This window comes from Alexandromys fortis, unplaced genomic scaffold, assembly GCF_014885135.2.
Source record: "Alexandromys fortis isolate MF-2015 unplaced genomic scaffold, M_Fortis_MF-2015_v1.1 scaffold_114, whole genome shotgun sequence".
NCBI classification, from domain to species: domain Eukaryota; kingdom Metazoa; phylum Chordata; class Mammalia; order Rodentia; family Cricetidae; genus Alexandromys; species Alexandromys fortis.
The window spans coordinates 2101768-2126588 of record NW_026068046.1 but is presented as its reverse complement, the minus strand read 5'-3'; the positions used below and the strand labels follow the sequence as shown (position 1 = coordinate 2126588).

Genomic DNA, 24821 nt, shown 5'->3' with positions numbered 1-24821 from the left:
TCCCAATTTTTTTCAGCAGATCTTAACTATTTCCCCTTCCCAGAGGGATCCATGTATGTTTCTCTTAGGAGTCTCCTTATTACCTAGCTTCTCTAGGGTCGTGGACTATAGGCTTTATGTCTAATGTCGAGTAAGTACATGCCATGTTTATCTTTAAGGGTCTGGGTTATCTCACTCAGGATGGATTTTTCTAGTTCCATCCATTTGCATGCAAATTTCAAGATGTCGTTTTTTACCCCTGAGTAGTACTTCATTGTGTAAATGTACCACATTTTCTTTATCCATTCTTTGGTTGAGGGACATCTGGATTGTTTCCAGGTTCTGGCTATGACAAATAATGCTTCTATAAACATAGTTGAGCAAATATTCTTGTAGTATAATTGAGCATCCTTTGGGTATATGCCCAAGAGTGGTATTGCTGAGTCTAGAGGGAGGTAGATTCCCAATTTTCTGAAAAATTGACATACTGATTACCAAAGTGGCTGCACAAGTTTGCACTCTCACCAGCAATGCAGGAATGTTCCCCTTTTTCCATATCCTCTCCAGCATAAGCTATCATCAGTATTTTTTTTAACTTAACCATTCTGAAAAGTGTAAGGTGGTATATCAGAGTTGTTTTGCTTTGCATTTTCTTGATGGCTAAGGATGTTGAGCAGTTCCTTCAGTGTCTTTCTGCCATTTGAGATTCTGCTGTTGAGAATTCTCTATTTCAAGCTGTGTCCCATTTCTTAATTGGATTATTTTGTATTTTGATATCTAGTTTCTTGTCTTGAGTTCTTTATATATTTTTGTAGGTCAGTCCTCTGATGTGGGGTTGGTGAAGATTTGTTCACATTCAGTAGGCTGCCGTTTTTGTCTTATTGACTGTGTCCTTTGCCTTGCAGAAGCTTCTCAGTTTCAGGAGGTCCCATTTATTTATTGTTGCTCTCAGTGTCTGTGCTACTAGGATTATATTTCAGAAGTGGTCTCCTGTGCCTATGAGTTCAAGGCCATTTCCCAATTCCTCTTCTATTAGGTTCAGTGTGGTCAGATTTATATCGAGGTCTTTAATCTAACTGGACTTGAGTTGTGCATGGGGATAGGTATGGAGCAAAAAGACAACAAAAGGAAATCGAGGGGATACAAATTTGAAAGAAAGAAGTCAAACTTTCACTATTTGCAGATGATTTGATAGTATATATAAGTAACCCCCAAAATTCAATGAGAATTCTATAAGAAGAATTTTTATTCTTCGACATGTTGACATCCAGTTATGCCAGCACCATTTGCTGAAGATGTTGTCTTTTTATTGTGTAATTTTAGTTTCTTTGTCAAAAATCAGGTGTTCATAGGTAGTGTGGATTAATATTTGGGTCTTTGATTTGATTCCATTGGCCAACCTCTCTGTTTTTATGCCAATACCAAGCAGTTTTTTTTTTTCTTCTTTAGCTCTGTAATAGAGCTCGATGGCAGGGATGGTGATGCCTCCAGAATTTCCTTTATTGTACAGGATTGTTTTGGCTATCCTGGGTTTTTTGTTTTTCCATATGAAGTTGATTATTGTTCTCTTAAGGTCTGTGAAGAATTGTGTTGGGATTATGATGGGGATTGCATTGAATCTGTAGATTGCTTTTGGTAGGATTGTCATTTTTATTATGTTGATCTTAGCTATTCAAGAGCATGGGAGATCTTTCCGTTTTCTTGTATCTTCAGTTCTTGTCGTACAGGCTTTCAGTTCTTTGGTTAATGTTACCCAAAGATATTTTGTCATTTGTGACTATTGTGAAGGATGATGCTTCTCTGATTTGTTTTCTCAGTTTTCTTTATCATTTGTATATAGGAGGGCTACTGAGTTTTTTTGAGTTGATCTTGTCTCCTGCCACATTACTAAAGGTGTTTTTTTCAGCTGTAGGAGTTCCCTCATAGAATGTTGGGAGTCACTTATATATACTATCATATCATCTGCAAATAGTAAAAGTTTGACTTCTTTCTTTCAAATTTGTATCCTCTTGATTTCCTTTTGTTGTCTTTTTGCTCTAGCTAGAACTTTAAGTACTATGTTGAATAGATATATAGAGAGTGTAACAGCCTTGTTTTATTCCTGATTTTAGTGGAATCACTTTGAGTTTCTCTCCATTTAATTTGACGTTTGCTGTTGGCATGCTGTATATTGCTTTTATTATGTTTAGGTATGTTTCTTGTATCCCTGATCTTCCCAAGACCTTTATCCTGAAGGGGTGTCTTAAAGGCTTCTTAAAGGCTTTTTCAGCATCTAATGAGATGATCATACTTTTTTTTTCTTTCAGTATATTTATATGTTGGATTACATTGATAGGGTTTTGTATGTTGAACCATCCCTGCATCTCTAGGATGAAGCTGACTTGATCGTGGTGGATGATTTTTTTTTTTTGATGTTTTCTTGGATTCAGTTTTCCAGTGTTTTATTGAGTAGTTTTGCATCAATTTTCATGGGGGAGATTGGTCTGTAATGCTCTTTGTTAGTTGAATCTTTGTGTTTCTTTGGGGTTTGCTAGCGTGAGGTTATCTGTAGCCTTTGTTTTCATGGGTACTTCCTTGGGTTGGAGTTTTCCTTCTAGTACTTTCTGTAGGACTGGGTTTGATGATAGGTATTGTTTAAATCTGGTTTTGTCATGGCATATCTTGTTTTCTCTATAGATGGTGATTGAAAGCTTTGCTGGGTATAGTAGTCTGGGCTTGCATCTGTGGTCTTTTAGTGTTTGCAGCACATCTGTCCAGGACCTTCTGACTTTCATTGAGAATTTGGGTGTAATTCTGATAGGTTTGCCTTTATGTGTTACTTGGCCTTTTTCCTTTACGGCTCTTAATATTTTTTTATGCTGTATGTTTAGTGTTTTGATTATATGGCATGGGGACTTTTTTTTGGTCCAGTCTATTTGGTGTTCTGTAAGCTTCTTGTACCTTCATAGGCATATCCTTCTTTAGGTTGGGAAAGTTTTATTCTATGATTCTGTTGAATTTATTTTCTGTGCCTTTGAACTGGTGTTCTTCTTCTATGCCTGTTTTCTTTAGGTTTGGTCTTCTCATAGTGTCCCAGATTTCCTGGATCTTTTGTGTGAAGAATTTGTTGGCTTTAACATTTTCTTCAATTGACCAATGAATCTATTTCCTCTATCATATCTTCAGTGCCTGAGATTCTCTCTTCTGTCTCTTGTCTGTTGGTTATGCTGTAGTTTCTGTTTATTTACCCAGATTTTCCATTTCCAGAATTCCTTTGGTTTGTGGTTTCTTTATTGCCTCTATGTCAGTTTTTAAGTCTTGCTTCTTCTTTTTGATTTTTTTTGGGGGGCTTCCTTTAAGAGATTTATTTATTGATTTCTTCCATTTTTTTTGTCTTTTCCTCCATTTCTTTGAGGGAATTTTTTATTTCCTCTTTAAGGGTCTCTATCATTTTCATGAAGTTATATTTAAGGTCTTTTTTTCTGCTTCCTCTGGGTTAGGATGTTGTTCAGGTCTTCCTACTGTATGACCACTGGATCCTGGTGTTGCGATGTTGCTTTTTTAGCTTGTTGAATGTATCTTTGCATTGGTACTCACCCTTCTCTTCCTCCAATTGGTGCAGTCAGTGTCTTTGCCTCTTGGTTCAATCCTTGCAGTTGGTGTCTGTCTCAGGGATCCTCTCTTGGACTTGTAGTTTCTGGTTGTGTCTTGGGGACTTGCTCTTTGTTTGCTCTGTGTAGTCACTGTCTGTGTCTCAGGGAGCCTTTGAGATCTTTGGGGGTGGAGTGGGACTTGTTGATTACAAGGTTCCTTAGATGGGGTTTGTTGGAGCAGCCTGCCTGCAGGAGGCTTGCCTGGTGGCTGCTAGTCCAGCTGAGGTATTGGGGCGGGGTTGGGGTTTTGGTCCAGAGCTGAGGGCCTAGAGACTGGGCTGTTCAGCAGGGGAGCTTGTCACTCACTTCTTGGTCCATTCTGTGCAGTTGCAGTCTGTGCCTTAGCTGCAGAGGTTGTTGGGTGGGGGGGATGGATGGATGGATGGATGTGTTTAGGGGTGGAGTGAGACTTGTAGGTTACAGGGTCTGATGGGTGGGGGTTGTTGGAGCAGCCTGGTCAGCTAGTAAAGCTGAGGCGGGTGGGGGAGGGGCCCAGGATTTTGCCCAGGCGTTCTAGGGCCTAGAGCTGGGCTGTCCAGCTGGGGAGCTGATCACTTATCTCTTGGTCCTCTCTGTGCAGTTGCAGCCTGATGACTTATGATTTTTAATCATTATTTCAATCAAGTATTCATGAATATGTATTATTTCATGTAAAGAAGTACTTCCTTATCCTGAAGCTGCTTTTTATCTTTCTTAGAGTTCCTCTTAGTGTCACAGCATTTTTTTATGTCGATAGAGACCGTTTATTTTTTCATTTTATTTGTTTGCTTTTTGAAACATGATTTCTCTGTGTGACAGCCCTGGCTATCTTGGAACTTTCTTTTTAGACCAGGCTTTCCTTGAACTCACAGAGGTCCACCTTTCACTGCCTCTTTAAGTGCTGAGATTAAAGGCCACTATACCCAGCTCCTTTATGATTTTAGATATGGAATATATTTGATGATTATTTGCCTTTTTTTTATTCTTAAGCAACAAAGCTGTTAAGGAAAATGACAAAGAAAAAGTAAAAGAGAAAGAAAAAGAGAAAAAAGAAAAGACTCCAGCTACAACTCCAGAGGCCAGGGTACTTGGTAAAGATAATAAAGAAAAACCAAAGGAAGAGCGGCCAAATAAAGATGAAAAAGCAAGAGAGACAAAGGAAAGAACACCTAAGTCTGACAAAGAGAAAGAAAAATTCAAGAAGGAAGAAAAAGCAAAAGATGAGAAATTCAAGACCACCATTCCCAGCATAGAATCAAAATCTACTCAAGAAAGAGAAAGAGAAAAGGAGCCATCCAGAGAAAGAGATGTATCGAAGGAAATGAAGTCAAAGGAAAATGTTAAAGGAGGAGAAAAAACACCAGTTTCAGGGTCCTTGAAGTCACCTGTTCCCAGATCAGATCTCTCAGAGCCTGAAAGGGGCAAGTATACCTTTTTTATATTTCTGTACTTTTGCTCTAATTATGCTTGTTGGTTGTCTCATTGCCTTGATAAGTTAGTGATTTTGCTAGTGCAACAAATGCTTGATCTTAAAAGTTGTTCACTTTTTGAAGTGTTTGGAACGACTAGAAATGTCCCTTTTTCTGACTATTTCTTTTTGTCCAAACAGAACAAAAACGCCGCAAAATTGATACCCATCCTTCTCCATCACATTCCTCCACAGTAAAGGTTAGTATAGCCTGAGGAAGGCAGCATCCGTATTAGGCTCACCTGTTTGGAATACCAATGTTCTGACTTCGTTCAAGTCTTGTGCCAAGTATTCACTGGAGCCACTGGAGGTTTTATATTGAATTAGAAAATGAAATTTTTCTGTATTGGTGGACTAATTTTTCCTATTGAGTATTTTTATTATAAAAATGTTAGAACTTCAAGGACCTAGCACTAATTTTATTGTGTTTCAAAGTGCAAGAGAAATTTTACCCAGAAGTGCCTCACTGCTTTAAGCAGTCCTTTTTGGAGCGCAATGGTAGCTACAAGCAAACGAATGTTTTCAGCAGAATGAAGCTATTTTTCGGCATAAATATTGAAGATTATATAGCACTGAAGACTTCCTGAATGATACACGATAAACAAGATACCTCTGAATTCATCAAGCTTCTTGATGAGCATCATTCCGGTGTGCCTTCTAAGAAGGAGTCTTGAAAGGAGTTCCATTTTAAAGTCTCCTTGGTGATCAGTTCTCCTGTAGTTGTGTTTATTCAGTGAGCATGCAGCTTCTGTTGTATCTTCCCTTGGAGGTTTGTTTATACCCATTGGGTTCCCAACAAGTTGAACCTTGCGTTACGATAAGAGCAGATGTGGCATCCAGTCCTACCACCCAGCAAAGAGAAACCCCAGGCATTCAACTGCAGCACAAAATCGTGGGTGTAGCCTTCTTGAAGACTCAGGGTAGCCATTCCTTGCTCCATATTTAATTTTAATTCTAAAATCATCTAATTTCATGGAATCTTTGAATTTGCAGTACGTTGAACTTTTCAAACTGTAAGTTAATTACTTCTTCATCCAGAGCACCGTGGTGTAATAATATAATTGGTTTATTTTTCTTCTTCTTTTTAAACTTTTTTTCCTTGTGAGAGGCATGTGATTCAGTAATCATGATACTTTGCAACAAAATATTGATTCCTGTTTTATAAACTATTTTTGCTTATATGCCACTGAATTTTGTAGCTAGATTAAAATGTTTATACTTATTGGAGTTATAAATGGATAAAATTTGAAAATCTTCTAATTAGAGAATAACAATGACAATATTAGTGAAATTTCTTCCATGGTGACCTCCATTGCTTTCACTTTTGGTGGAGAAAAAATGTTTTGCCTTTTTAAAGCTTCTTAATTACTTTAAGCTTAATATAAAATCTGTGGCATTGACATTTATTTTTAACTTTCAATCAGAAGAAAATTTAAATATTTTATATTTATAAATTTTTAGCATTATAATTCCATTATATGGTTTTGTTCTTTGTTTTTATTGCTGATATTCATATTGATAATGATTTTTTGGAATTTATCCTCACAAGAAATAGCTGGTTTATTTCCAGGTTACAGACATACTTCCCAAAGTTCCTCTGGGTTCTGAGAACTATGCCAGCTCACCTGTCATCTCCATTCATTTTCTACAGGACAGTCTCATCGATCTCAAGGAATCTTCAGCAAAGGTTTGAGTCTTTTAAAATCATGCCTAAGTATACCAGAAATTCTTAACTTCTTTTAAGTTAGTAGGTGCCACCACCCTAGTAAATTTTGTATGCTAGGATTGGTGGGAGAGAGCATTCTCTTTCTTTATGTAGAATCACCTTATAAATTCTTACCACAAACAACAACCATAAAAGCACAGATAACAATGGTCCTTTTAGAGACATTGTTAGATGTGTGATGTTGTAGTAATTTTATATATTCTTGCTTGCTGTATTATGTATTTTTTATGCTTTAAAATCTGGAAATTTGATAAGATTTGGGAAATGGAGAGTTACTGATTTGTTCGGGATGGGTGGTAGGTAGGCTTACATAGCTTTCACAGAACAAACTTGTCAGTTTTCTTACTTTGTTTATAGATAACTCAGAAAAACAAAATAATTTGCTGCACTCATAGCTTTTAAAAACTAAATCCATCTCAATCCATGAATTTCTTTATGTGTCCTTCTGCTGAAGTATCCTTTTAGTAGCTGTGGCATAAGACCAGGAGTTAGAGTAAATATAAAATAATCTTTCTTTTGGAAGTGAGTACTCAATTTGATGGCTATGTTTAAATGTCAGTATTAATTCTTTGCTTTTTTATACTACTCTCTTGGGTATTCTGATCCTTAAAAACAGTGTGCAGTTTGTGTATTTTTATGGAGTTCATTTTGGTATTATATTTGAATTGTCTATTTTTCATGTCATTGTGTCTTATTATAAAATCTGTACCCTTTTCTACTTTATGTCTTCTACTTATATGCTAAGTATGATTTTTTACTTATGCACCATTTTGAAATGGCCATATAATTTTATTTTTAGATGAAATGCCTGTAGATTCTGAGCAAAAAATTACTAGTTATTTAATGGTTTAGATAGCCAAAATGCCTGTGTCCTAAATATATGGCATTGTTTTTAATATAACCTATTATTTGAAAGATTATCCACTATGTTATGAGTATTTTGTTTTAAAGTAAAACCTTTTTATTGACTATCATAAAAACGTACTGCAGTATAGTAGGTCTTTGCAGTCAGTTTGAGATTGTATTTGTCAGTTTTACCAATCAGTTTCTTGTGTGGGCTATTTTATATCCATGGGCTTGTAATAGTCTTAATTTTTTAGCATTTTTTATTAAGATATATGTAGAATTGGTTTGAAACCTGATGCTAAGATTAATTAGATTTTCTTGTCGGTGATGAAGATTATGATTTCTTGCATTTGTCGTCAAGATTATGTTTTGTCATTTTTGCATATCTAGATAATATATATGGTCTCATCTCATGCTTTTAATAGTACAATGAGTTAAATAGGGCAGATAGTAGTGTCTTTTTGACAAATGAGAGATTGAACTATTCCCAATGGCACACAATTTGTCATTACTGAAAATGTGAGTTAAAATCAAGGTTTCCTGTTCTCAACATCCATCTCAATAATAGCTGTACAGATTTCCTAGTGTCTTTAGTGAGTTTATATTATTTTCTAAATGTGGCAATTGAAGTCAGTTTAGTTAATATTATTCTTTTTTTTTAATATTCTTAAATGTGGCAATTGAGGTCAATTTATCAACATTTTCATGCAGGAAGATTTTTGTGGGCATTTGAAATTCAATAGATTATTTCACATGGAACCAGAAAAATTTGAAAGTGGCATATACTATGCAATTAAAACTTAGAGACTCATTTTGTTTTTCAGATCCTTAGGTTAGCATGGGATCTTAGAGTAAGGTTTAGTCACTCAACAAATACTTTAAATGAACTCTTAAAGCCTTTGGTAAGCAATCCAAAGTAGTGTTTTTGTATAGTAGCTGATTTTATAATTTTGAATGTATAAAAAAATCTAAATGCATTTGAATGGTTTGATATAAAAATTTTCCTGGACTTTGAGCAGTCTTTATACCCTCACTGTTTCTGGGACAGCTTCTACTTCTAGAGGTTTTGCTGTAAGATACGTGTCTCTCTTTCCTGTTACCTTGTTACTTGTACATATAAAATTGTTTCCTTGATTTTATTTTGATATTTTTAGGTTATTATTTGCCCCCAGAATTTTCTTTCTTAATACTTATTGGGTATTTTTACTTTCTAATCCATAGTAAAGTAATACATGAATTTAATATTTTAATGAGATTAAATGATGACTAACCTAAAATAGAACTCATATGTTTTCTCGGCCCACCTTCCAATCCAGTTTCCACCTCCCATATTTCTGCTGGTGATCAGTTGTGCTTTGGTGTAACAATATTAGCAGCTACGTATAGTGACGAGTCTAACCAGGCCTTGATTTTGAAAGTTGGCTAAATTCCTTTATTAGATATTAATGGTCTCAATATAAGGAAATAAAATCAAACTAGGAAAAAAATCCTATGTTATTACCTCCAGAGTGTTCTAACACATCTTTAACTTTATTTGACAACTATGTATTAAACATTCTTCATATGTACTAGCCTCTAAGAAGCATAAAAAGTGTAAAAAGCATCTAGTTCTTCTGGACTAGAAGCAATTAAGTACAGAAATAAGTCACTTGAGATTCATAAGGAAAGCCCATTACAGAAATGGCAGATGAATAAAACGAAGAGTCCACTAGGAAGTGAATTGCAGAGCCGAGAGATAGTTTAGTTGCTGATTGCTTTCAAGCTATCTTAGAAAAACAAAGAATTTTAAGATAAATGTAATTATTCATTCTTAAAAGGTAAAAGGGATGAAAGTTAGGGACTGTTGATAGCCATAGAACATTAGGTTGCTGTATGGTAGGATACATTTTGAAGATTATACAGTGTGCTTAAGATGCCTAAAAAAGACATATGAATTCCACTTATATTAGGTGATGAGAAACTATGCTTTGTAGAAAAAGGTGTTTTGGTCACACTTATTAGAAAGGCAGAGAGGAGGAAATGAATTGGCATATTTCTAAACTTAGAATTTCTGATTGTATATCAGTTTAACTATTTGTCATTTTATGTGAACAGTGAAGGATTTGAGTATTAATGCCAGAAGTCCCAGAGAAGTTTCTCAATTCCTGACAGTACAGATTTAAGTAGGCATGGATAAAAATGTTGTTTGGGTGGGGGGAATGAGGGTACTCTTGTAGTAGGAGAAATGAAGCAGCACTTTCTTAAAGAGATTGTTGAGTGTCTCAGTAATATATTATTGAGTTTGTCTCATCTAATTCATACATAATATTAAAATGCAGGAAAAGATGTGAATAGATTTCACAATTAGAAAAATCTTAAGTGTCATTTAAAGCATATTCAGCAAGAGAGTCTTTTAGATAGTCTTTTCTTCGAGACAGGGTTTCGCTGTGGCTTTGGAGCCTGTCCTGGAACTAGCTCTGTAGACCAGGCTGGTCTTGAACTCACAGAGATCTGCCTGCCTCTGCCTCCCGAGTTTTTATGACCATGGGTTATTCTCTTAATCCTGTTATTGATAAACACTGTTTTCAGTCATTCTTCAACTTTTAAACATTATTTTAAAAGAATGGACTTACTAGTAAAATTGCTTTGATAATATTTCTCAGGCAACTGAATTAAAAATGTTTGGTAGTGTTGAAAGAATAAGTGTTTAACCTTTAAATTGATAGTCCTTTCTTGCATTTTTTCAATTATTAAAGGATTTATTACTGTAAAATATTTTACCTTTCATTTACTATTCTATTTCTTCTTAGGGTATATCTAGAATTATGTAGCTACATTATGAGTTCTATTTATCATTCTTTGAACATATCAAATGAAACATCAACTTGTACCCAATTATACATGCCATAAAGTTAGGGATTTGATTATTTTCTGACTTCTTCCTAAACATTTTCTTTTATAGTTGTTTTCCATATTTCCAACTCCCATAAGTAGGATTTTTCTCTCATTTATACTCAAATATACCATTTATACTCAAATATACCTTTATATCTGGCTATTTTATCACCAATAGACCTTTTCACAGAGAATAATTTTTATATCACTTTTCAGTCTTTCAAGTAGTTTAGTCACCCTCAGCTTACCTGATGCTTGATTTCCTGAGCTATTTAGAACCAGTAAGTTAGAATTTACTGTTGTGATTATTTGATAAAGCTGCAGTGCTTTCAGTTTAGAGACTATGCATCAGTCTTTATATGTATAAACAATATTTGAGATAATCACTGCCTGGTTTATCCCTAGTAAAATCGTGGCTAGATTTTATTTGTACCTTTTTGTCCCCTGTTGACTGATGTTTCTGTCCTGCCTGGTCTCGCAGTTGTTCAGTCCCAAAGAAACACACAGAGGCCTACATTAATTATAAACTGATTGGCCCATTAGCTCAGGCTTCTTATTAACTCTTATAACTTATATTACCCCATACTTCTTGTCTGTGTTAGCTATGTGGCTTGGTACCTTTATCGGCTAGGCAATCACATCTTGCTTGCTCTGTGTCTGGGTGATGACTTCAGACTGAAACTTCCCTCTTCCCAAAATTCTCATTGTTCCACCTCTACTTCCTGCCTGCCTACTGGCCAATCAGCATTTATTTAAAATACAAGTGACAGGGTACAGACTATGTCCCACAGCAGCCCCCTGTCATTGACTCCCTATTATTAGATGATTAGACCTTCAAATATTCATGATTGCATAGGGATTTGTGTTTTATCTTTTTTATAGCAGAAAAGTCCAGTTGCTGTTTTTCACATATCAACGCTTATAGACTAGAAGGACATGGAGAATGCTGGCTTGTGAATTTACTATGAAATGTCAGTTGAGCTAATAGTGAATTGGGTAAAAATGAGAATCTTTATAGGGCCCAGGAATAAAGCCTTTATATATGCATCACATTCTTTTATTTAAGCTCTGATAAAACAGGCCGATAACTAGTTCTGACTATATATAATTACCTATTATCTTTCATTTAATAAACGAAGATACCGAAGGCTGTCAATACTGGAAAACTAATAATCTTTAGTAATATTGCCTTAATTTTAACAGCTCTACATTAATCATACTCCTCCACCACTGTCCAAGAGTAAGGAGAGAGAAATGGACAAGAAAGATTTGGACAAGTCAAGGGAAAGATCCAGAGAAAGAGAGAAAAAAGATGAAAAGGACAGGAAAGAGCGGAAAAGGGTTTGTAATTTTTCAAAATTAGCTTGGAACGCCTTTTTCATGTATATTAATGTATTTTCTGCTTTTAAAAAATACTGCTTTATTCCATAGCAGTCTCTTTCAAGTTTTAACTGGTATAGTCACCCTAAAGTGTGTTTGCATTTTCTACACTAATAAGGAACTTCAGCTTAGCAATCTCTTTCATGCCATTTTACCAAATATGTGGTACTACAAATATCCTCCAAAGCTAGTTAGTGGTGTCTTTCTTGTATAAAAATACTTCAAAACAGAACAGCACAAATCAAAAACCATAACCCTTGATCAATGTAGTTCACAATTCTTGGTTCTAGGATCACTCAAACAATGACCGTGAAGTGCCACCGGACATAACAAAGAGGCGGAAAGAGGAAAATGGAACAAGTAGGTAGACTTACTGATACCTTGGAAGCAATCCTCAGAGTGAATTGGAAAAGCCTTTCATTATTCTCTTTTGTAATTTTAGTGGGGGTTTCAAAACACAAAAGTGAGAGTCCATGTGAATCTCAATATCCAAATGAGAAAGACAAAGAAAAAAATAAGTCAAAATCTTCAGGCAAAGAAAAAGGCAGTAGTGATTCGTTTAAATCTGAGAAGATGGATAAAATCTCCTCTGGTGGCAAAAAGGTAAATTAGGAACACAAAAGAACTGTATAGTTTTTGGAAACATGTATTTTACTATTTTTTGAGAATGTCATATATAAATACTGTATTTATATCATTTCTACCCCATGCTACTGACTTCCAGTCTTCCTGTGTCTTTTCTAAACACCCTCTACACTTCATTACTTCTTTATTATTGTTACACCTATATATGTACCTATAAATAAAACCTGCTGAGTCCTTTAAATGCTGTTCATATGCATATGTGTTTAGGCTGACTACTTGTGATTGGATAACATATCAGAGGCCTTTTCCTTTGAGAAGACTGATTGTCTTGCTCTCTCAAAGCAACCATTAATTACATGTGGCTCTTAGGGTCTTGTGAGGAAAATACTCACTCTTATAAATTTAGAGCCTCGGTGTATGTATGTATATTCCTGCCAGATAATCATTTGCTAATTATTTTGAATGGGAGTAGAAGGCTTGGGAGTGGGCAGGTACTCTGATTGCGAAATTGGAGATTCATCAGTCCGAAATTACTGTGAAGTTAGAATTAGTGTGCTTCTGAAGTTCTTTTTCTCTCCATTTTACTCTGTCCACTTCAGTTATTTATGTTTACTTCTACACAGTTCTTTTAGTTTCTCTTTATTTGTGAGATATGCCTATGCATGTATAAAGTGCGTTGTTATATACTGATTAATACTCAAATCTCAATCATGTTCCATAGAATAACTGATAAGCCACTACTAAGTTGTTTGTAAACTGTTTACATAGCATTACTGTAAATGTTAAAAATGTGTAGTGTACTTACATTTTTTAAATGTTTTAGAAAAGTTAATAGTGGATAATTTAATTCTGTAGGCTTCCAAAAAGAAGGCTGTTTCTTTTCATTGCTTTTCAGTTGACATAATGAAAGTCCTCAGTTCTCAGCCTCTGGGTTGTAGCCCATTTGGCACACCTCTGTCTCCAAAAACGTTTACATTAAGATTCATAACAGTAGTAAAATTAGTTATGAAGTAGCAACAAAAATAATTTTATAGTTGGGGGAATCACTACAACATGAACTATATTAAAAGGTCACACAACATTAGGAAGGTTAAAAACCATTGAATTAATTTTCAATATTGTACACTTGGTGTTTGTTTGGTTCCAAAACATTATAATTGTCCCAAAGGGGACCCATGGGCTCATGATACATTCATTTCCCACTTTGCCTTCCCCAGTCCTTGGCAACTACTAATCTGCTTTCTGTCTCTGTGGAGTTGCCTATTTTTAATGTTTCATGTAAGAATTATAAAATAATATAGCCTTTTGTGTCTGCCTTTTAAGAATGATTTTGAAGTTCTTCTTCCATATTGTAGTATCTGCCATTACTTAATCTCTTCTTATGACTAAATAATGTTTCATTATATGAACATACCACATTTGTTGGTGGATTTTTGAGACATGACTTCCCTTTGTATCCCAAGCTGTCTTGGAGTTTCCTTAATATCTTGGCCTAGCCTTAAACTTGCAGTTCTCCTGCCCCAGCCTCTCTAGTGCTAAGATTACAGGTGTAAGCTACCACACCCAGCCAGCTGTTGAATTTTTAGAATGTTGCCACTTTTTGGTTATTATGAAAAATGTTGCTGTGACCATTTGTGTGTTAATATAAAATAATTCATTTGACTATCTTCAATGTTCTTAGGATATATATATATAATTAGATAATTTTGTTTAGCTTTTTTGAATTGCAGCCAAGCTTTTCCACAGTGGCTGTATAGTTTGCAGTCCTACTAGCAATATATGAGGGTGCAATTTCTACATATCCTTGTCAACATTGGCTACTTTTTATTTTTAGTTTAATCATAGGCATCCTAGTGAATGTGAGTAGTAATTCATTGTGGTTTTGATTTGCATTTGCTCAGTTGACTAATGATATCAACTATCTGTCTTTCTATGTATCACTATATCTTTGGAGAAATGTCTTCACATTCTTTCAGTGTTTTCAAAATGAATTTTCTTTTATGACATTCACTTTTAAAAGTTCTTTTGCCATTTTGGATACTTGACTGCAATACATCTTTTGCAAATACCATTTTCTGTTCTTTCCTGTAGTATATGACTACTTTTTTCTTTAGTTCAGTATTCCTACTTTTTCTTTTGTTACATGTGGTTTTCATGTCAATTTTAAGCAGATTTTTGGAGAAAAATATGACTGGTGTATGAACAAAGGGAATTTCAAGCTGTTTTTAAGAAACGTATTTTTATTTTTTTGCTTCCCCAACTAATTTCATCATTCCTTATAGGAATCCAGGCATGATAAAGAAAAGATAGAAAAGAAAGAGAAACGGGATAGTTCAGGAGGAAAGGAAGAGAAGAAACAATATCCTTTTCATTTTTATATTTCACTATAATAGAAGTTTGATACTGTTCATATTTCGAATTAAACCTTTTTTTGTATGTGGTCTATATATGCAGTAGCTTAGTAGTTTTAAAGTGAAATTTGTACTTAACCTTCAATGTATGATCTGAAAACAAGAGATTTGATCTTCTGGACTTTAAAAATAATTTTGTAGTGCACTGAGATGTTTTATGGTACAAGTTTTATAAGCTCTGTGTATTTTTGTTGTTATTATCCCTTTGTATTGTTACTATGAGAAAAAAGAGGAATAGTGAATCCCTTGGGCTGTGGAGCATGGTGACCACATCAGCAGAATGATATGACACTTAAGTTGAGCTCCTAGAATTTGAGTTAGTAGACCAATGAGAGCCAATTAATTAGACTTAGAAGCCTAAGGGGTTAAACCAAAAGTAGGACACTATTCTTCCCTGCCCCAACGTTGTTTTCTCTTAATTTGTCATCTACTCATAAGTCCTCTGACAAGCACAGATAATGAACACTTTCAACCAAGGTGAGTATACTCTCCCTTCCTTTTTATTTAGAGATAACACCTAAACGAGGCCTGAAAATGGTAAAGGAATTCTTTTTGCAGGATACAGTTACTTGATATTTACCTGAATATAATGACAAAGTCTTTTGTGTATAGATATAAAATTTGTAGTTATTTTTAAACTTTAAGCTTGTTTTCACTTTAAGCTTGCTGGTTAGTCACACTTAAAAAAGAATCAAGATATAGTTGAGAGCATCTGTCTATCTCTTCGCCACATAGTCCCACCTTTTCTGGATAATTATGTTTTTAAAGCACCATTAGCCCAAAAAGTGATGGTGATATTTGTACTTTATAGGTGAAGAAATCAAAACTCTGAAAGATTGAAGCAGGTCACAGATACATTAGAAAATGAAGTTGACACTTAAAAGGGCAGGACTTTAGTGTTTTCTCTTCTTTGGGCCTTTAAGTTTTTGTGCCTTTCTTTCTGCCGCTGTCCATGTTTTGCAAAGTTAGATACTAAGTTCTGGACTTTTGGCTGTATTTTAAATAGGCAAATTTGTTTTCAAGGCGATGCATTTGCTTTGTGTGATACATAAAAGTTATATGCTCACCATCATGGACAGACTGTTCATATTCCTAATATAACTTATTTTTTGTTGAAGACTTAAAGTCAGCATCTGAATGGTTACTCTTCATGTTTGAAGATTATTGATACAGAATGATTTGTCTCTTCCATTAATGATTCCAGACAGATATAGCTGAAGTTGACTTTGCTTTTTATAGTTCATTTTTTTTACTTCCATTGTAATGGTCACTTCTTATTAATATTACACATATATCCACTATTTATAACTTATCTCTAATTTGAGCTGCTTTTAATCGTTAACGGAAGAAGATATATAACAAACCTTACTTAGGGTTGTTTAAGGGTGAGAAATGTCTGGAGGGCAATTCACTATAACGGTTTGGTTTAGGATGTGGGTTTTGTCATATTTATTTTAGTTGCAATGCAGGAATTTGAGGTTATCTGATAAATGACCTAAGGAAAGGTATGTTTTTTTTCTGCCCTGTTTCTCCTTGTTTATTATCCAAATAGTAGAGCAGGATAAGCAGTAGTACAAAAAATTTAGCATTTAGTAGTTTTTTCTCTTATTCCTCAAGGCCCTGGCTGACCTTGAACTTAATATGTAGACCAGACTGGCCTTGAAATCACAGAAATTTACCTGCCTCTGCCTCCTGAGTGTTGGGATTAAAAATATATACCACCCCACCTGGCTAATAGCCTTCTCTTACTTTTTGATTAGGAAGATTGTAGAAAAAAATAGTATTACTCAGTCTTCTAGGCATCCTTCCTACTGTCTCCCCTGGGGAACCATTATATATATATATTAGTTTATATACAGTATATATTCTATATATACCATATATTGTTTTTATTCTAATATTAACCTTTCTTAAAAATTATTTATATTTCATGTTTATTTGTGGTTTTGCCTGCATGTATGTCCAGATGAGTGTATCAGATCCTCTGGAACTAGAGATACAGACAGCTGTGAGCTGCCATATGGGTGCTGGAAATTGAACCTGGGTCATCTGGAAGAGCAGCCAGTGCTCTTAACCACTGAACCATCTCTGTAGTCCCTTTCTTTTAATTTGAAATTCTTATTTAACATGCTGCATCTCTATTAAGATTCTGTGAAGTTTTTGTTAGGAATGGATCAACCATAGTCACTGACAACTTTCACTGTGATTTTTTTTTTTTTTTGGTTTTTTGAGACAAGGTTTCTCTGTAGCTTTGGGGCCTGTCCTGGAACTAGCTCTTGTAGACCAGGCTGGCCTCGAACTCACAGAGATCCGCCTGCCTCTGTCTCCCAGTGCTGGGATTAAAGGCGTGCGCCGCCACCGCCCGGCTTCACTGTGACTCTTTATGTATCTATTTTCTCTCAGAATCTCAGTTTGCCTTTTTAGACATGAAACTTTTAATACAGATTTCTATGAGTTATTCTTATACTGGCCATGAAATATCCCTTGTACCAAAAGGTGGGGTCTGTAGGACTGGACAGGACTAAGTGTTTGACATCTTGAAGTAAATCTTCTTGAACAGGATAACCATTTACAGATATATTTATTTTCTTGACAATTTTGTCACACATGCTTTCTTCTGGGGCAGACTCTTACTCTTGGGAGGCTGTGATTGATTTTCTTCTTCTGATTATTTTCTGGCTGCCTCTGTGTTTGGCTTTGTTCTGTGATTGGGCAAGCTATTCTTTCTTTTGGATCAGGAATCTCATTTTCTATGGTACTGTTGTCTATCTGCAAGGTGAATCTAAATCTGCTTTTCTTGTTCCCCTGTTAACTTGTTTCCTGTACAGAAAGGAGAGCTGCTGACACATCACATTGTCATTATTTTATCCTATCACTGATTTAAGATTTTCTTGTTGGTATTTAGAATAGTTGTTTCAGGGGAGATGGTCAAGAAATTACTCTGCTTTGTTGTACCTGTCATCCCAAGTACAGACATATTACAATGATCACATTAGAATCGAGAATTTATAAATATATATGTATATATATATGAATATGATTTAGATTATGTTCATTTCAAAGTCTCTTGTCCTGGTCCCTACTCTTAGCTCCAAAATTCTTCTGTTTTGTTTTTTTACCTGCAAAATCTTTCTCCAAATTCTTCCTCTCCTTGATTTATTGCTTTGGATAACTAGTTGCTTTTGTCTTAACATTTTGTTTTACTTTAATCTTTAAAAGTCCTTGCCTGAAGCTCAGGATGTAGCCCAGTGGTAGACTGTTTTTCTAGCAATGCAAGGTCCTAGGTTCAGTCCCCAACCCCAAAGTGCAGGAAACAAACAAACCAAAAACTCATACTCATTAAATCATTATCTAACAACTATCCTATGACTTCTGAATTGCTACTTGGTATATGTGACTGTTGGGGGAAGCTTCTTGTTCGTTTCCCGGCTGCCTAGGCTCTTGAAATAATCACACAAAAACTGTATTAATTAAATCACTGCTTGGCCCATTAGCTCTAGTTTCTTATTGGGTAATTCTTACATCTTAATTTAGCCCATTTCTATTAATCTGTTTATCACCACATGGCAGTGGCTTACCAGGTAAAATTTCCACCGTCTGTCTCCTGTAGCTCCATGGCTTCTTCCCGACTTTACCCTTTTTCCTCCCACCATTCAGTTCCGTTTTCCCTGCCTACCTAAGCTTAGCCATATCAACAGACCAAGGCAGTTTTCTTTATTCATTAATGGTAATTATAGCACATAGAGGGGACTCCCACATCACATTTCTATTAATCTGTGTATCGCTGTGTGATTGACTTACTGGCAAGCCTCAGGCGGTGGCTCCATGGTTTCTCCTCACTCCTCCTCCTTTCTTCCAGCATTCAATTTAGTTTTCTCCACCTAGCTCTATTCTGCCCTATCACAGGCCAAAGCAGCTTCTTTATTCATGGTTCAGGTTGTTTCCATTATATCCTTAGTTTTAATTTCTGTTCTAGCCTCCCCTCCTTATAGTTTGACTTGGAAAACTAGTCTCTTAAGATCTCACAAGTTTCTAACTTTAGGAACACATTGTCATTCTAAGGCATAGTCTAAATGTGGTAGTAATCCTTATGAGGAAATAAAGTATTTGATGGAGTTTATCCCTTAGGATCTAGTCAGTACTGGTTCCCACATATGTATAAGTATACAACATAATCCACATGCCTAGATTGCAACTTTACCCATTTTTCTAATAAAATAACCAATTATTTTCATCTGATATTTATGCAGTCTAGTACCTGGAAATCTGTGTATAGTAGTAGTAACCACAATGTGGAATGATTTAATCAATGAAAACATTGGTGAAAAACACTATTGGAAGAAAAAAAGACTTTGTCCTGCTATCAAACAAGTTTAATTATGTATACTGTTTGATAGAAGTGAAAACATACTAATGACTGTTTTATATCTTTGAGGATATTTCTTGAGAACAAATTTGGCTTTTATTTTTGTTTGAGTTTATATATAGCAATCATTTAATATGTACAAAACTTTTGTTAAGGAGATTGGAGTGATAGATACTCCAGTAGATATTTATCCAATAGATAGTTTCTCCTGGTTAAATTTATACTTTTGAAAATTCTAGTTGTGGGTTTTGTGAACCAATACTCAAAGGTACTAAGTTATTGAAGCCAGAAAGAATTTTGTACTTCCTTGCTTTTTCTCTTCAGGTAGACACATACTATTTTCTTTTGTGTTTTAAATATCTTGACATTGAGATAAAGGGTTCCTGCCCCATTTGTCCATTGTGTGACTATCCTCTCTGTACATTTTTTTTTATTCTGACACGCAACCCTGTGTACAATTAGGTTTTGGTTTGAAAGATTCTCAAGTTTAAGTTGGTGTTACATTTTATCTACACAGAACATTCCAGGATCTGTGTTTGTTGTGAAAGTTCCTAAGGGCACTTGTAGGTGTAATACTAGATTAGAATGCCTGTCCCCATGTCTTTTCCCTCCTAACTTTTTCTTTGTGATTGTTCCTTTGATATTCTAAATGTCAACTTTCTCCTTGTATGTGATTCAGCTTTGGACAAGGAGAGGGATAAGCACTGAGGGAAAATCATGATAACTTCACACGATAGTAAATCCAGTCAACACATTGCTGTGGTGGTACCTCCTTTGAGGTAGACACTTAACCATGAGTTAAATATTATTTGGGCAGGCTTGTATTTTACAATTTCCCTTAAATTTTTCATTATTATCAAAAAGTCTATTTTATAAAATGTGTGAGCTCTGAATCAGGTAAAAAGAATTGAGTACATTTAGATAATTACCAATATAAAATGATGTTTATATATATATTCTATTTTCAGCAGAATGGAAGGCCACTTTTGATTTGATTTGATTTGATTGTGTTCTATATGGTAGTAAGTACAGTTTATAGCTCCAAAAGAGTACATGTGTATGATGGAGGACAGTGGGTTGAACTGAGCCTGCAGTACAAAATGATTTGTTTTTAGTTACGAACATGAATTTTTATTCTCTGATTCTCTTTACAATATACAATACTTGCGGTCTTTTAATACTAGATCTACATTGAATTAATGTTGGTATATGATTTACTAAAGAACATGGTTTATATTACTCTCAGTTTGTACTGTTAAGCACATATTGTCAATAGTATTAACTCAGAGTTTCAACCTGTCAAATTTGAGCATTGGGAACCCAAGAGAGTTAAATATGGACTTTAATTTAGCCGTGACTAGAATATCCACTTTCTTCAAAATCTTCTGCCAGATAAATAGATTGATGGATCTTTAAAGACTTGAATAGATAACTCTAGATTTAGATGTAAATGCCCCATGTAATTAAATTATATTGATAATATAAATATCCTGACCAATGTTGATAATGAACAACATGGCCAGAGGAGAGGGCCATAGCCAGTCATCAATTAACGTTACAATGTATCCGTGATGTGGTGTACATAACAGGCGTGGGTGATGATTTTGTTGACCAGCCTAGAACAGTCAAGAAAATGATTTTGAGAAATACCAACAAAATAACTGAAAAAGATAGGTATCAGTGACCCTTTAGGTTTATGAGCTAATCTTGCTTATTTATAATCGTTAAAGTGGCATATATTTATAGCATTGTTTAGAAATAAACTTAGTAGAACATTGCAGAAGATTGACATCAGCTAAATGTTGAGAATAAAATTGTAAATGCATGGAGGACAGATTCCTGAAATCCGAGTTTGGTGCTGTTCCATCACGATGTCTTCTTGTTTTAGGATTTTTGAGACAGGGACTCAATTTCGTAGCTCAGGCTAGCCTGGAATTCCATATACCTCAGGCTTGAATCTAACCCATGGTGATCCTCCTCTCATGTTCTCAAATGCTAGGGTTGTAGGTATGCTTGATAGTTCATTGAGCTTAGAAGTGAATTTCAAGTTGTTACCCCCAAACGTTGTCGCTATTGAATAAGTGGACACTGTTGAGATGTTTGTTTTCATCCAGTATCTTCCTTGTACTTGCTGATTTGTCATTCCAGGGTGTGGACAGACCCCTAAGCTGAACGTCTCCCCAAGGAGGATGCCAAAGCTCCATGAGTCACTCTCAGAATAATATCTCCCATATTTAAGAGCTTCTGGTGCTGTCCATTTTATGGGAATCTGCTTTAAGTCAGAAGATGCATACACACCACCATCCTTTTGATGAGACATTCCAAAGTCGCTGATTTTCAGAACATTATTTTCACCTGCAGGCAATTTCTTGGAGCAAGGTCTCTGTGCGTACAATTTTTACTTGAGATATGCCATCCAGAAGCAGCATCTAATGAAAAATTCACTAACTGACTTTTAGTTCACCCTTCTTTCTCAGCAAGGAGAGGAAATTGCCTCCTGGAACCAATTCCTTAATCATGTAGATAGGTTGCCTTTGTGTGTGAACTCTATAAGTGTGAAAACATTGGGATGATTATGTTGTTTGGAGGGTTTTGGCTTCTTGTAAAAAATTTAATTCCAATTCCTGGGAAAGATCTTTATATGCTTTAACAGCAACAACATTTTTATCCTTTAATGTACCGTTAAATATATCATCAGAAGTTTTCTTGTCCTTAAGGAATTCTCCTGTGACATCATCATGACTGAGACCCCATTTCATGTGGATACCATGACGTTCTTTTTTTTTTCTTTTTTTTTTCTTTTTTGGAACATTACATAGACATCATCATGATCAAGGACCATCATGTGAATATCATGATGTTTTTTATTGGGACATTATTCATTTTCGGTCTAAAAAACGGAGATGCAGTCACCATTTGAAAGTGGACGATTCAGTGGTCTTTAGTATATTTATTGTGTGGTACAGTCATCACCATAATCTAATCTCAGAACATTTCTCTGACCTGCAAAAGAAGCCCCATGCAGGTCAGCAGTCACTTTTAGCTCTCCTTTTACTCTAGCCACTGTAAGCTACTGACACATTTTCTGTCTATGAATTTGCCTGGTTTGGGACATTTCATATAAATGGAATCGTGCAATATCATGTCCTTTGGGGCCAGGGTTCTTTCATCTATGCATCATGTTATCAAGATTTATCCCATGGTGTAGCATGTGTCAATAATCCATTCCTTTTTATGGCTAAATGTTCCATAGAGTGAATGTGTATCATGTTTTGTTTACCCATTTATCAATTGATGGACAGGAACAGTTATTTTTTTAAGTATTAAAATTGTAAGTTCAACATCATTGTATCCAAAATTATAATGGATGGTGTCAAGATTATACATGGTATGCACAGAATGCTGTGTAGAAATGATGTATAAATTATTTGTCAGCATTTCATGCAAGTGTGATTATTTTCTAAGGCCCCTTCTAGCTATGATTTTAGAAACTGTGTGAATGTAGTATTTTCATTAATAAAGTTTAATGCATTAAGCATTAATTTAAAGTTTGAGAACAATGTTAGGCAGATATGAAATTATTTGCCACATGCTGTAATGATGATGTTTTGAATTTATTTCATTATGCAGTATTTGAAAAATGTCTACATAAAGGAAAGGAAATGAGTATAATTGAGTCAATATATTTTTAAAGCAATTTTTATAATTTAGCAGACATTGCATCTTAATATAATTCACTATTAAAATTGTGTCCTTGTGAAAAAAAAATCGACGTCATTTTTCTATTTCTTTTGGCTTATGTAAAATAGGTTCCTTTCCTTTGCTCCATATTGTGTTTATTTTTCATACTTTATTCCTTGCGCCTGTAGTGTTGTACCTGTTACTCTTTAATCTTTTTCTCTCTATCCCACAGATCTTCCACTCTCTCGCACACAGAAAATGTACAGTGTTTCTTAAAATTCATAGTGTCTTAATGATTTCTAAGAATAGACAAAGACACAGAACTATTTCATCATTTTTTGGGAACTTCATCCCGGCCTTTGGTATTGACAGAATTCTGAGGTTTCTTCCTGAATGTTTTTTTCCTTCTTTTGCCTTTATCACTTTTTGGCCCTCCCTCTCTGTCTTCTTCTTTCCCTGCTATGGCCTTCCTTGTCACTTTCTTCCTCTGCCTCTCCTTGTCTATCAGCGTAACTAATTTGTTTCTTTCAGGTCAAAAGAATGAAATGAACTCATACAGCTGTGACCAGAATTTTATTTTCCTGAGTAGATTTCTGAGAATTGTGAATGAAGTGGGCCCATTTTCAGTTATCTGCTTTATTGCTCCATGCAGAAAACCTAAAATTGTTGTGTTGTATGTTATTGTACTTTAACTTGTTGCTTAGTTTCTACATGTTTATTTTCAGTACTGGCTGAAAGTGTTAATTATTCCATATTTTAGCACAATGTGCTGCATATACTTCCCAATAAGCAAATAAGTATGTACAGAATTTCACTTTTGATTAAATATTGCCTGGGTTTCGGTCCCTCCTCCCCATTTGAAATGCTTCCTTTTTAATGTTTGAAACTGAAAATAAACAGTTATTGAATGATTTTGAATTTACCTCATTTTAGAACTCAGTTTTAATTTATTTGGCCTTTTTTAATATTAGTCACTAAAAATAAAGTGGAGCACTGTCTTATGCAACGCCTAAGAATCGTTTTATATAGTATGTGTACAACATTAAAACCTGTTCTACAAAGAAAAATATACCAGCGCTCACTTGTTCCTTGCCATTTTTTCTTGTAATTAGGAAATATTGGGGGGAGAAGGGAATTAAAAAATTAATTGTGTTTTAATTTTACAGCCACCGGAGCTTTGTATTGCTAAACTTACATCTGGAAAAGTTTCACAGTGACGTTTTTAAGAGAATTTTTTATCTGCTGAATTCTACCAGTGTAACCATTTTTCTAAATAAACAATAGTTTTCTCAAATGACTATATCATTGTGTATATTGTTACTTATTTAGCATAACTTAGAAAAGTTAATAATCTTTCAGACCTTAATTTTTTCATGGGCTACATTGTCAAATATCATTATATTATTTCTGTACTTGGAGCAAGCCGTGGGATGAAAACATGCCTAATACTATCCATTTCTCAATGTTTTGATGACTATATCTACACAAATAAAAATTTTCAGAGTTGAAAAAGAATATACCTTTTAAAAAGAGGGTTAAGAAATGATGAGCCTTTTAGTATTGGCAAAAGAATATACATTTTGGTGTCCATTTTTGTGTAATTATTATTTGCAGAAGATGACCAGAACAATTAATTGTGGGAGTGTGGTTTGTGCTTTGACTGTTGAATACCTATAACATACCTGACACAAAATATCTCAAAAGAAAATGATCTTCATTAAAGTGATTTCTGACTTTGAGAAAATACCTGATTTTTCCTTGAAATCATCGGTATTTAAGAAGAACTTTATGTTTCTTAATAATTGCACTCATGTTTTAAGGACTACATAGCTATAAGAATAGGATATACCTCGACATGGAAAAGGCTGGCAAAATTATAGCCAATAATATATTC

General features: G+C 34.8%; 1 protein-coding gene across 3 annotated transcripts in view; it reads left to right on the top strand.

Moving 5' to 3' along the window:
• Thoc2 (THO complex subunit 2) overlaps window positions 1-24225 on the top strand; it is a 112725-nt gene extending 88500 nt beyond the window's left edge. The window contains exons 31-39 of one of the 3 annotated variants that reach the window (XM_050118846.1): window positions 4581-5011; window positions 5200-5258; window positions 6710-6745; window positions 11708-11845; window positions 12175-12244; window positions 12327-12487; window positions 14752-14828; window positions 15312-15357; window positions 21395-24225. In XM_050118846.1, coding sequence (XP_049974803.1) covers window positions 4581-5011; window positions 5200-5258; window positions 6710-6745; window positions 11708-11845; window positions 12175-12244; window positions 12327-12487; window positions 14752-14828; window positions 15312-15339 — 1000 coding nt within the window. In that variant the 3' untranslated portion in view covers window positions 15340-15357; window positions 21395-24225. Of the gene's footprint in view, window positions 1-4580; window positions 5012-5199; window positions 5259-6628; window positions 6746-11707; window positions 11846-12174; window positions 12245-12326; window positions 12488-14751; window positions 14829-15311; window positions 15358-21394 lie in introns of all 3 variants that reach the window. The other 2 variants (XM_050118845.1, XM_050118844.1) reach the window with 2 other exon arrangements.
• Window positions 24226-24821: the final 596 nt, after the last annotated feature.